Here is a 13,528-nt window from a genome sequence, read left to right as displayed (position 1 = left end):
GTCCAGCTGTCCTCCATGGCTCTACTGTTACCGTGGTAACGTGATGTCTTATTAAATCATGATCCTTTCTTCCTTCCACTTGTCTTCTGTTTCATCCCTTTCTCCTATCTTCCAACTTCTCCTCCCTCCCTCCCTCCCTCCCTCCCTCCCTCCCTCCCTCCCTCCCTCCCCCTCCAGTGGGATGCCATAACGGAGATGGACGAACAGAACCGACCTATCCATACCTTCCAGGTGTGTCATGTGATGGAGTCCAACCAGAACAACTGGCTACGGTCCAACTGGATCCAGCGCCAGGCAGCACAGAAGGTATTCTATAATAATATACAGTATAATAATAATAATAATAATAATAATAATAATAATACTTTTTAAAAAATGGAAACTTTCCTAAAATTCCCCAGTTTCCAGAAATCCCGGTTGGAGTATATCCATTTTACATTTACATTTGAGTCATTTAGCAGACACTCTTATCCAGAGCAATTAGGGTTAAGTGCCTTGCTCAAGGGCACATCGACAGATTTTTCACCTAGTCGGCTCAGGGATTAGAACCGGCGACCTTTCAGTTACTGGCACAACGCTCTTAACCACTAAGCTACCTGCCGCCCCCCCCCGATCCGTAATCAGGAGCGAATAAACAGGGAAGAAATCATGCAACAAGGATTTTCTGAAAACCTTAAGAAAAGTTCCTGAAATGTGCAACCTTATATATCCACTGAAAATGTTTACTGCAGGTATCTTCGGATGACAACGTCAGCTTCAGTGACCCCTGCTGTGTTACTCCTGCAGGTAATAGTGGCGGTGTGTTGTGTGTGTGACCTTCAGGTGTACGTGGAGCTGCGGTTCACCCTGAGAGACTGTAACTCCATACCCTGGGTGCCAGGCACCTGCAAGGAGACCTTTAACCTCTATTATTTCCAGACCGACGAGCCGCACCCCGCCGCCACGCGCTTCAGACCTGCCGACTACGCCAAGGTCTAATTTTACATCATATTTTTTGCAAATGTTATATCATTTTTTGTGCTTTCCTTCTTATTGACAAGGTGTTCTTATTAGATTTTTTATTTTTACCCTTATTTTACCAGGTTAGTTGACTGAGAACACGTTCTCATTTACAGCAACGACCTGGGGAATAGTTACAGGGGAGAGGAGGGGGGGGGGTGAATGAGCCAATTGGATGCTGGGGATGATTAGGTGTGTCATGATGGTATGAGGGCCTGATTGGACATTTTATCCAGGACACCGGGGGTTAACACCCCTACTCTTGTGATAAATGCCATCTTTAATGACCAAAGAGAGTCAGGACACCCGTTTTAATGTCACATCCGAAAGATCCCACCCTACACAGGACCATGTCCCCAATCATTGCCCTGGAACATTGGGATCTCCTTTAGACCAGGGGGAAGAGTGCCTCGTACTGCCCTCCAACACCCCTTCCAGCAGCATCTGGTCTCCCATACAGAGGCAATCCAGCAGTGGGATGCAGGGTGGTATGCTGCTGGGCTTTTTGACATTGTGTTCTTCCCTTTCACATACCTTATTTACATTGTATTCTTGTTGTGTCAGACAAAACAATACACGACTCTGTCTCTGTCTCTCTGTCTCTGTCTCTGTCTCTGTCTCTGTCTCTGTCTCTCTCTCTCTCTCCCTCTCTCTGTCTCTCTCTCTCTCTCTCTGTCTCTGTCTCTGTCTCTGTCTCGCTCTCTCTCTCTCTCTCTCTCTCTCTCTCTCGGTCTCTGTCTCTCTCTCTCTCTCTCTCTCTCTCTCTCTCTCTGTCTCTCTCTCTCTCTGTCTCTCTCTCTCTCTCTCTCTCTGTCTCTCTCTGTCTCTCTCTCTCTCTCTCTCTCTCTCTCTCTCTCTCTCTCTCTCTCTCTCTCTCTCTCTCTCTCTCTCTCTCTCTCTCTCTCTCTCTCTCTCTCCCTCTCTCTCTCTCTCCCTCTCTCCCTCTCTCCCTCTCTCTCTCTCTTTCTCTCTCTCTGTTCTGATTGAGCTGTTTCACTTATTTTGATTGACTATTTTATAGCTGTTGCACTGTTTAAGAGGATAGCTATTTTTATAGCTGTTGCACTGTTTAAGAGGAAATCTATTTTTATAGCTGTTGTTTAAGAAGAGAGCAATTTTTATAGCTGTTGTTGAAGAGGAGAGCTTTCAAGCATAAGCATTTCATTGTACTGTGTACACTACTACGCTGTATCCCGTGACGGATAAAAAAAAAAAAAAGATTTGATTTGAAGGTGGACACCATTGCTGCCGATGAGAGCTTCACACAAACGGACCTGGGCGACCGCGTTCTCCGTCTCAACACGGAGGTCAGTTTGGTTGAATATATTATATATATTATAACAATATAATAATATATATATTCATTATATTGTTATATTTTATTTATTTGTATTATATTTTAGTTCTCTTTTTGTCTCATTGTGTTCTCTTGCTATATTCATTACTACTTTTTTGAATGATCTTTTCATTACAATTGTCTTTTTTTTTCTTTGATCAGGGTTTACACAAACAACAAATCGAAGTGCGCTACACAGACTGAGTACAGAGAGTTAAGTAAAAATACAGTAAAAATACAGTAAAAAATACAGTAAAAATACAGTAAAAAATACAGTAAAAAATATTACAAAAAAGGAGCTGTCATAACGTAAAAAAGACAGCAGTATCATTTATATGGGGTTGTTTGAGCATTTATGGGAGGCGTTCTACATACGACCACAACGGTGACCAGTATTCGGGAAAGTATTCAGACCCCTTGACTTTTTTCACATTTTGTTACGTTTACAGCCTTATTCTAAAATGGATTAAATAAAACAATTTCCTCATTAATCTACACACAATACCCCATAATGACAAAGCAAAAACAGGTTTTTATAAGTTTTTTTGAAATGTATAAAAAACAGATAGCTTATTTACATAAGTATTCAGACCCTTTGCAATGAGACTCGAAATTGAGCTCAGGTGCATCCTGTTTCCATTGATCATCCTTGAGATGTTTCTACAACTTGATTGGAGTCCACCTGTGGTAAATTAAATTGATTGGACATGATTTGGAAAGGCACACACCTGTCTATATAAAGTCCCACAGTTGGCAGTGCATGTCAGAGCAAAAACCAAGCCATGTGGTCGAAAGAATTGTCCGTAGAGCTCCGAGACAGGATTGTGTCGAGGCACAGATCTGGGGCAGGGTACCAAAATATTTATTCAGCATTGAAGATCCCCAATTACACAGTGGACTCCATCATTCTTAAATGGAAGAAGTTTGGAACCACCAAGACTCTTCCTAGAGCTGGCCGCCCGGCCAAACTGAGTAATCGGAGGAGAAGGGCCTTGATCAGGGAGGTGACCAAGAACCCGATGGTCACTCTGACAGAGCTCCAGAGTTCCTCTGTGGAGATGGGAGAAGCTTCCAGAAGGACAACCATCTCTGCAGCACTCCACCAATCAAGCCTTTATGGTTGAATGTGCCAGACGGAAGCCACTCCTCAGTAAAAGGCACATGACAGCCCAATTGGAGTTTGCCAAAAGGCAGCTAAAGACTCTCAGATCATGAGAAACAAGTTTCTCTGGTCTGATGAAACTAAGATCAATGAAGCATGGTGTTGGCAGCATCATTCTGTGGGGATGTTTTTCAGCGGCAGGGACTGGGAGACTAGTCAGGATCGAGGGAAAGATGAACGGAGCAAAGTACAGAGATATCCTTGATGAAAACCTGCTCCAGAGTGCTCAGGACCTCAGACTGGGGCGAAGGTTCACCTTCCAACAGGACAACGACCCTAAGCACACAGCCAAGACAACGTAGGAGTGGCTTCGGGACAAGTCTCTGAATGTCCTTGAGTGACCCAGCCAGAGCCCGGACTTGAACCCAATCGAACATCTCTGGAGAGACCTGAAAATAGCTGTGCAGCGACGCTCCCCATCCAACCTGACAGAGCTTGAGAGGATCTGCAGAGAAGAATGGGAGAAACTCCCCAAATACAGGTGTGCCAAGCTTGTAGCGTCATACCCAAGAAGACTCGAGGCTGTAATCGCTGGCAAAGGTGCTTCAACAAAGTACTGAGTAAAGGGTCTGAATACTTATGTAAATGTGATATTTCAGTAAAAAAAAAAATTATACATTTGCAAACATTTCTAAAAAGCTGTTTTTGCTTCATCATTATGGGGTATTGTATTGTTTAAAAGGATGGCAGTACCTCATTTGAACTAAAATATGAACATTTAGAGAATAACTTCCCCTTTAGTGCATCACAAAACTTTTTTTTTTTAAAGTAGGAGGAAGCTTGCGCAACCCTGAACTAAAATACAACGTAAAAGTAACATTTAGGGGAAAAAAACGCTGCCGAGTCCCCAAACGAAACGGCAAAAACAGAACCTAGTTTTTCTGTCACGTTACTAACAGGAACTCCACTAAGGGTTTAAGAAGAGATCAATATCGATCAATATATTGATTAGACCTATACATTTATTTTATTTATTTTATTTCACCTTTATTTAACCAGGTAAGCCAGTTGAGAGCAAGTTCTCATTTACAACTGCGACCTGGCCAAGATAAAGCAAAGCAGTGCGATAAAAACAACAACACAGAGTTACATATGGGGTAAACAAAAACATAAAGTCAAAAAATACAATAGAAAATATATATACAGTGTGTGCAAATGTAGCAAGTTATGGAGGTAAGGCAATAAATAGGCCATAGTGCAAAATAGTTACAATTTTCGTCTCCTTGAGATGAGCGTACTTTGGTGCAAAAAAGTGCAAATCAATCCCAGAACAACAGCAAAAGGACCTTTTGAAGATGCTGGAGGAAACAGGTACAAAAGTATCCACAGTAAAACGAGTCCTATATCGACACAACCTGAAAGGCGCTCAGCAAGGAAGAAGCCACTGCAAGGAAGGCCCTAAAAATTGTCAAAGACTCAAGCCACCCTAGTTATAGACTGTTCTCTCTGCTACCACACGGCAAGCGGTACCGGAGTGCCAAGTCTAGGTCCAAAAGGCTTCTCAACAGCTTCTACCACAAAGCCATAAGACTCCTGAACAGCTAATCATGGCTACCCGGACTATTTGCTTGCATTGTCCCAACCCCACCCCCACCCCCCTCTTTCACCCTGCTGCTACTCTGTTAATTATTTATGCATAGTCACTTTAACTCTACCCACATTTACATATTACTTCAACTACCTCAACTAGCCGGTGCCCCCGCACATTGACTCTGCACCGGTACCCCCCTGTATATAGCCTCCCTACTGTTATTTTATTTTACTGCTGCTCTTTAGCTATTTGCTTTTATTTAATTTTTTTCTTAATTAACACTTTTTTATTTTGCATTTTTCTTTAAAAAACTGCATTGTTGGTTAAGGGCTTGTAAGTCAGCATTTCACTGTAATGTCTACACCTGTTGTATTCGGCGCATGTGTCAAATACAATTTGATTTGATATGCTCCAAAACCGCCATAAAAAAGACAGACTACGGTTTGCAGATAGTCCGGGTAGCTATTTGGTTAGCAGTCTTATGGCTTGGGGGTAGAACAGGGTCCTGTTGGTTGGTGCATCGGTACCGCTTGCCATGCGGTAGCAGAGAGAACAGTCTATGACTTGGATGGCTGGAGTCTTTGACACTTTTTAGGGCCTTCCTCTGACACCGCCTGGTATAGAGTTCCTGGATGGCAGGAAGCTTGGCCCCAGTGATGTACTGGGCCGTACGCACTACCCTCTGTAGCGCCTTGTGGTTGGCTGCCAAGCAGTTGCCATACCAAGTGGTGATGCAGCCAGTCAGGATGCTCTCAGTGGTGCAGCTGTATAACTTTTTGAGGATTTGAGAGCCCATGCCAAATATTTTCAGCCTCCTTAGGGGGAAGAGGCGTTGTCGTGCCCTCTTCACGACTGTGCTAGTGTGTTTGGACCATGATAGATCCTTAGTGATGTGGACACCGAGGAACTTGAAGCTCTCGTCCCGCTCCACTGCAGCCCTGTTGATGTGGATGGGGGCGTACTTGGTCCTCCGTTTCCTGTAGTCCACGATCAGCTCCTTTGTCTTGCTCACGTTGATGTAGAGGTTGTTGTCCCGGCACCACACTGCCAGGTCTCTGACCTCCTCCCTGTAGGCTGTCTCATCGTCGTCTGTGATCAGGCCTACCACCGTCGTGTCGTCATCACGCACCCCTGAGGGGACCCCCCCGTGTTGAGGGTCAGCGTGGCGGATGTGTTGTTACCTACCCTCACCACCTGGGGGCGGCCCCTCAGGGAGTCCAGTTACAGAGGGAGGTGCTCAGTCCCATGGTCCTAAACTTAGTGATGAGCTTTGAGGGGGGGGGGACTATGGTGTTGAACGCTGAGCTGTAGTCAATGAACAGCATTCTCACGTAGGTGTTCCTCTTGTCCAGGTGGGAGAGGGCAGTATGGAGTGAAATAGAGTTTGCATCAACTGTGGATCTGTTGGGGCGGTATGCGATTTTGGAGTGGGTCCAGGGTGTCTGGGATGATGGTGTCGATGTGAGCCTGACTCCTGCCTTGTGAAGGGGGGGGGCTTTCACATCTTTGCATGCAGCTCCGCGTCTTGCCAGGTCTGTAGAGTAGTCCGGGAAGATATGGATCCGTGTGCCGTTGTAGTTCAGCTGTCCTCTTTCGCAAGAGGTCCTAAGAATTTTCTCTTTGGCCTGAAGGTAATGCAGGCAGAAATGCATAGCTCTGGTAGGGCGGTCGGATTGTGGTTCTGTCAATGACGGAGGGGTCTGTCAAAGGTCTCTCCGCCGAGAACATCCTGCAGGAAAGAGGCCATAAACTCGGTAGGATTGCGGCCCTCTGCCCCTTCTGGTATGCCGACCATGCTATGTTCTGTCTCCGGAAACGTTTTTCTTGTTAATCAGCCTTAAGCTTCACATTCTCTGTGATAAGTGTGTTGTATTTGGCCTCCAGCTCAGTTAGCCCTACGTCGATGTTAGTCATCGAGGTTTCCAAAAGTTCTTGATTGTTTGCGCTTGGGTGGAGACAGTTTCTTGCAAAGTCGCCACTGTTGACCGGAGGTCTGTCATAATTTCAGCTCGTAAACCTGACACAGAAGAACAGAGTTCGGCCATGAAATCAGAACGTAGTGTAGACATTTCTGCGCAAAGTGGTGGAGAGCATCTTTGTGGCGTTGTCCGCCATCTTGCTGCTAACTCTTGTTTGGTTCCACAGCCCGCGTCCCAGACATATCACAAAACTTGTTGCCAAATACAGTAGATGTGCTAGGTGTAAAAAACGAATTACTGCAAAACTCTTTCGGAAAATGAAAAAGGTTTAAGGCATGAAAATATGGACTCTTAGCGGCGAGGCCTCGGCACACGTCTTTACGTGTTGTTGAAACCGTGCTCCCTGTTACTACTTTTTGAATAGAGAAATAATTTCATTGTACTGTGTCGCCTACGCTGTACTCTTAAGCATATGACAAAATAAACGTTCATTTGATTTGAGGTCCGAGAGGTTGGCCCCGTGACCCAGAAGGGCTTCTACCTGGCGTTCCAGGATGTGGGGGCGTGTATCGCCCTGGTCTCCATCAAGGTGTTCTATAAGGTATTGTCTATCCATCCATCCATATGTCCATCCGTCCATATGTCCATCTATCCATCCATCCATCCATCCATCCATCCATCCATCCATCCATCCATCCATCCATCCATCCATCCATCCATCCATCTATCATCCATCTATCCATCCATCCATCCATCAATCCATCCATCCATCCATCCATCCATCCATCCATCCATCCATCCATCCATCCATCCATCCATCCATCCATCCATCCATCCATCCATCCATCCATCCATCTATCATCCATCCATCCATCCATCAATCCATCCATCCATCCATCCATCCATCCATCCATCCATCCATCCATCCATATGTCCATCCATCCATCCATCTATCATCCATCCATCCATCCATCCATATGTCCATCTATCCATCTATCCATATGTCCATATGTCCATCTATCCATCAATCCATATGTCCATCTATCCATCAATCCATATGTCCATCTATCCATCAATCCATATGTCCATCTATCCATCAATCCATATGTCCATCAATCCATCCATCCATCCATATGTCCATCTATCCATCAATCCATATGTCCATCAATCCATCAATCCATATGTCCATCTATCCATCCATCCATATGTCCATCTATCCATCCATCCATATGTCCATCTATCCATCAATCCATATGTCCATCTATCCATCCATCCATATGTCCATCTATCCATCAATCCATATGTCCATCAATCCATCCATCCATATGTCCATCTATCCATATGTCCATCTATCCATCCATCCATATGTCCATCTATCCATCAATCCATCCATCCATATGTCCATCTATCCATCAATCCATATGTCCATCTATCCATCCATCTATCCATCAATCCATATGTCCATCTATCCATCAATCCATGTCCATCTATCCATCCATCCATTCATCCATCTATCCATCCATCCATCCATCCTTCCATCCATCCATCCATCCATCCATCCATCCATCCATCCATCCATCCATCCATCCATCCATCCATCCATCCATCCATCCATCCATCCATCCATCCATCCATCCATCCATCATCCATCCATCCATCTATCATCCATCCATCCATCCATCCATCTAAACTATGTACTAACTACTCTCCATCTGTCTCCTTATCTAAGCGCTGTCCATCCACTCTGAGGAACTTGGCAGCGTTCCCAGCCACGGTGCCGAGGGTTGACTCCTCCTCGCTGGTGGAGGTGCGGGGGGCGTGCGTGGAGAACGCAGAGGAGAGGGACACGCCCAAACTGTACTGTGGGGCGGACGGGGACTGGCTGGTTCCTCTGGGGCGATGCGTCTGTAGTCTGGGACATGAGGAGATTGACGGATTCTGCCAGGGTGAGTTGTGGCTGACGATTCTCCCTGGGCACAGAGATTTGATAAAAATTTGGTTGAGATGTCAAATAACGTGAATTCAATGTGAAATCAACAATAAAATGTCACCATGTCATTGGATTTAGGTTAAAAGTTGGGTTGAAAAAAATACGTAATTACCTGACGTTGATTCAACGATGACTTTTTGCAAATCCAATCAGTATTCCACGTTGATTCAACGTCATCACACTTAATTATTTTGTTGAAATGACGTGGAAACAACGTTGATTAAATAATATTTTCCCCCCAGTGGGTTTATAGTTCTTTATATTGGTGTGTGCTTATTAGGGCTGGCCCCAATTAGTCGACTGGGCGATTGTTTGGTCGAAAGGCTGTTTGGACTATTTGTTTTGTTGTAGAGCAGTAGCAAATATATATATATATCTTCTATGGCACACGAGACTCCTGTCTTATTCGCGCCCATCTCAGTGATCTAATCCATTGCGAAGGCCAAAACGAATCCTATTGCGGAGGCCGCAGGGATGGTACAGTCCAAGAAGAAGGGGATAAGATGCACAATGCACGTATCTCACCAGAATGTACGTCTCTCACCAGAATGCACGTCTCTCACCAGAATGTACGTCTCTCACCAGAATGCACGTCTCTCACCACAATGTACGTCTCTCACCAGAATGCACGTCTCTCATCAGAATGTACGTCTCTCACCAGAATGTACGTCTCTCACCAGAATGTACGTCTCTCACCACAATGTACGTCTCTCACCACAATGTACGTCTCTCACCACAATGTATGTCTCTCACCAGAATGTACGTCTCTCACCACAATGTACGTCTCTCACCAGAATGTACGTCTCTCACCAGAATGTACGTCTCTCACCACAATGTGCTCTCTCCCGCCAATTTGTGCACATTCATTGTTTTATAACTTCAGTGTGTTGAATTGTTTGCGTTTGATTGTTAGTGTCTATCAACTCCCCCGTTACATATATCCTCAGTAGTACATTTACCGTTAATTCCTATCATTTATAATCTACAATGTTTTGTTTGTTACGGTAATTTTCTGTTAATGCATTCAATATAGTATTATTAGTCTTTTACCGTTCTCATTTGCAGAGTGCACAATCTTTGCTACACTTGTGAGAAACATGTTTTGGTTTGTTTCATTCCATTTAAGAGTTTTGTCAATTTAGTCATTGTCTTTTGTTTGCAGCGCTCCTATCAATTTTTGAGTAAGCACCTGATTACTGATAGAAGTAGGCCTATAGTCTACCTGACCTGCGCGCAAATGTAGACCTATAAATGTGTCCATTTGGGAATCTGATAGTATTTATGATTGGCTTAACGCACCACCACTAATGAGCTGTGGAGCGTCTCAAAGTAATGTTTTCTTCACCTCAAACAGCAAGCAAACTAAGTCTGTTTTTACATCCATTGAGAATGGCAATAGTTCCTCAATGTATTTGAAAGATCTTTCCAGCTCTCTCCCTTTTCGATGACCACTCAGCGTGGAAGGGAAAAATGTAATGGTCTGATCCAGTGGAAACTTCATAAAATAGGCCTACCTGATTACTCCTTATCCCTTGAGCAAATAGCCTACAGCTGTGTCTGTCCCGAGCTCACTGGCGCAGGAAACTCTGAGGGCCCACAATATTTTATACAATGTTTCAAGTTCCTTGCAGACAGGCCATGCGTAGCCAATGTGATTTATAGGATAGTTATTTTTATCAGGTTATTTTCTACCTGTGGGCTGCAATGTTTTTATTTGTTGGCATCATGTAGTATAAGTAACTTTTTAGGTTTGTATCATTTTCATTTAGATTTGGATAGAATTTTGATTAATCACATGACAAATACTTTGAGATACGAAGACTTCATTATAAATTAAATTAAAAATGTGAAAGCCATAACTGGCATGCAGATCGGTAGAAATTGTAAAATAAATTGATGTTCCACATGAGAAAGGTTGCCGACTCCTCGTGTAGCCTATTACCGGCAACTTCAGGAGAGTAACGGCAGAATCTGCAAAAGCCAGCAGGAGAGGGAGGAGGATGGGTCAGGTTAAGTTTAATCTTCTGGTTACCTTGATCTCTGGCTCCCTCTTGAGTCATTTGTGTCTCATTTCATCAAACAGTGTGCTTAAAGCATCAGACAAGCTTAATGCATATAGTTGATTTTATTAAAACCCACCACCTGCATTCGGTCCTATGTAGCAAAATTTGAAAGTGTGTTTTTTTACATTGGATAAAAGTAGAGACTCTCTCCGCATTTGGCAATCATCTCTCTGCTTCCACCGGGGCATTCCACAGATTTTCAAAACTCGGTCAACTTCCTCTTTGACAACGACACCGTTTCTTCCCCATCACTGTCATCATCAGAAGACTCTACAATTTCTGGTTCAATGAAAATGCTTTTACCTAAATCAGGGATTTCCTCATTGTCTGATTCATTTTCAGAGTCAGAGATAAGTCAGCATGGCACGATCATCCTCCAGAAAGTAGTCCATCACAACGTTTTCCCACTGAGCTTTTGTCGATATAACAATAATAACAATAACTTCATCGCAGCAATGTTGAGAGCAGTAGCACAAACAGTTCTTCATGATATCTTATTTATTTTTTAAACCGCGGTAGACAGGATTATGCACACATACTGAGCAGCTCATGTTATAGACAGAAGCATGCTACATGGCAGACCAATCTCTTGGCATGTCCAGCCCATCCATTATCTCAGCCAAGGCTAGCGGGAAGGTTACAACTAGGATCATTACTTAACCATTTTATTCGTATTTACAGATGGCATACAAGTTTGTTATTAAGGCACATGAAAAAAAATAAAAAATAACAATAAAATGCCTCTCCTGTGAAGTAGTAACGTGCAACATACGCCTAGCTTCTTGAAACGGGGTCACAAATACACTTTTTAAAATTCCGACCAATCAATTGGTAGAAAGAACAGACGACTTTCGGTCGACCAGGATTACTTTTCTCGGGGACCAGCCATAGTGCTTATGCCTACGCTTTAGTTCATAGGGCTAACACAGTCTTGTTAGTTGTGTTTATGTTTTTTATTTTTTATTTTTTCTTTAGTTATTTTTTACTCCCTTTTTCTCCCCAATTGGTAGTTACAGTCTTGTCCCATCGCTACAACTGGCGTACGGACTCGGGAGAGGCGAAGGACGAGAGCCGTGCGTCCTCCGAAAACACAACCCAACCGAGCCGCACTGCTTCTTGACACAATGCCAGCTTAACCCGGAAGCCAGCCGCACACCAATGTGTCGGAGGAAACACCGTACACCTGACGACCGTGTCAGCGTGCACTGCACCCGGCCCGCCACAGGAGTCGCTAGTGCGCGATGGGGACAAGAATATTCCTGCCGGCCAAACCCGGCCCTAACCTGGAAGACGCTGGGCCAATTGTGCGCCTCCCCATGGGTCTCCCGGTCGCGGCCGGCTGCGACAGAGCCTGGACTCGAACCAGGATCTCTAGTGGCACAGCTAGCAAGTTGTGTTTATGTGTAACACAGGCTTTAGCTCATCGGGCTATCACATTCTGGTGTGTTTATGTTTAACACAGGCTTTAGCTCATAGGGCTATCATAGTCTGGTGTGTTTATGTGTAACACAGGCTTTAGCTCATAGGGCTATCACAGTCTGGTGTGTTTATGTTTAACACAGGCTTTAGCTCATAGGGCTATCACAGTCTGGTGTGTTTATGGGTAACACAGGCTTTAGCTCATAGGGCTAACAGAGTCTGGTGTGTTTATGTGTAACACAGGCTTTAGCTCATAGGGCTATCACAGTCTGGTGTGTTTATGTTTAACACAGGCTTTAGCTCATAGGGCTATCACAGTCTGGTGTGTTTATGTTTAACACAGGCTTTAGCTCATAGGGCTATCACAGTCTGGTGTGTTTATGTTTAACACAGGCGGTTCACGTGATAAGAAACCTTGTGTGAAATTTGAAGACCTGGGTTAGCTCTAGGCTGATATAGGAGGACAGGACAGGACAGGACAGGACAGGCCTGGGTTAGCTCTAGGCTGATATAGGAGGACAGGACAGGACAGGACAAGACAGGCCTGGGTTAGCTCTAGGCTGATATAGGAGGACAGGACAAGACAGGACAGGACAGGCCTGGGTTAGCTCTAGGCTGATATAGGAGGACAGGACAGGACAGGACAGGACAGGACAGGACAGGCAGTGATGCTTTAGGGGATGTGGATGGATGTAAATGTTATCACTGCACTTGGCAATTCTGGCCCCTGTTGTCTTCTCTGGGCGACTGCACCTGGCCCCTGTTGTCTTCTCTGGGCGACTGCACTTGGCCCCTGTTGTCTTCTCTAGGCGACTGCACTTGGCCCCTGTTGTCTTCTCTGGGCGACTGCACTTGGCCCCTGTTGTCTTCTCTGGGCGACTGCACTTGGCCCCTGTTGTCTTCTCTGGGTGACTGCACCTTGCCCCTGTTGTCTTCTCTGGGCGACTGTACTTGGCCCCTGTTGTCTTCTCTGGGCGACTGCACCTGGCTCCTGTTGTCTTCTCTGGGTGACTGCACCTGGCCCCTGTTGTCTTCTCTAGGCGACTGTACTTGGCCCCTGTTGTCTTCTCTCTCTGGGCGACTGCACATGGCCCCTGTTGTCTTCTCTA

The 13,528-nt window shown here is 44.8% G+C and overlaps 1 protein-coding gene across 1 annotated transcript in view; it reads left to right on the top strand.

Moving 5' to 3' along the window:
* The window catches only part of LOC311119963 (ephrin type-A receptor 6-like), a gene marked incomplete at both ends in the record, with an annotated part of 9,395 nt that extends 29 nt beyond the window's left edge, over window positions 1-9,366 (top strand). The window contains 7 exons of the mRNA XM_084194604.1: window positions 1-40; window positions 178-306; window positions 823-972; window positions 2,232-2,306; window positions 7,450-7,548; window positions 8,677-8,893; window positions 9,359-9,366. The exon at window positions 1-40 is cut by the window's left edge and continues 29 nt beyond it. Of these exons, the coding sequence (XP_084050730.1) occupies window positions 1-40; window positions 178-306; window positions 823-972; window positions 2,232-2,306; window positions 7,450-7,548; window positions 8,677-8,893; window positions 9,359-9,366 (718 nt within the window). The remainder of the gene's footprint in view (window positions 41-177; window positions 307-822; window positions 973-2,231; window positions 2,307-7,449; window positions 7,549-8,676; window positions 8,894-9,358) is intronic.
* Window positions 9,367-13,528: the final 4,162 nt, after the last annotated feature.

Source organism: Coregonus lavaretus (genome assembly GCF_964263955.1).
Source record: "Coregonus lavaretus genome assembly, contig: HAP1_SCAFFOLD_2256, whole genome shotgun sequence".
In the NCBI taxonomy this organism is placed as follows: domain Eukaryota; kingdom Metazoa; phylum Chordata; class Actinopteri; order Salmoniformes; family Salmonidae; genus Coregonus; species Coregonus lavaretus.
This window is presented reverse-complemented; position numbering and strand designations above follow the sequence as displayed.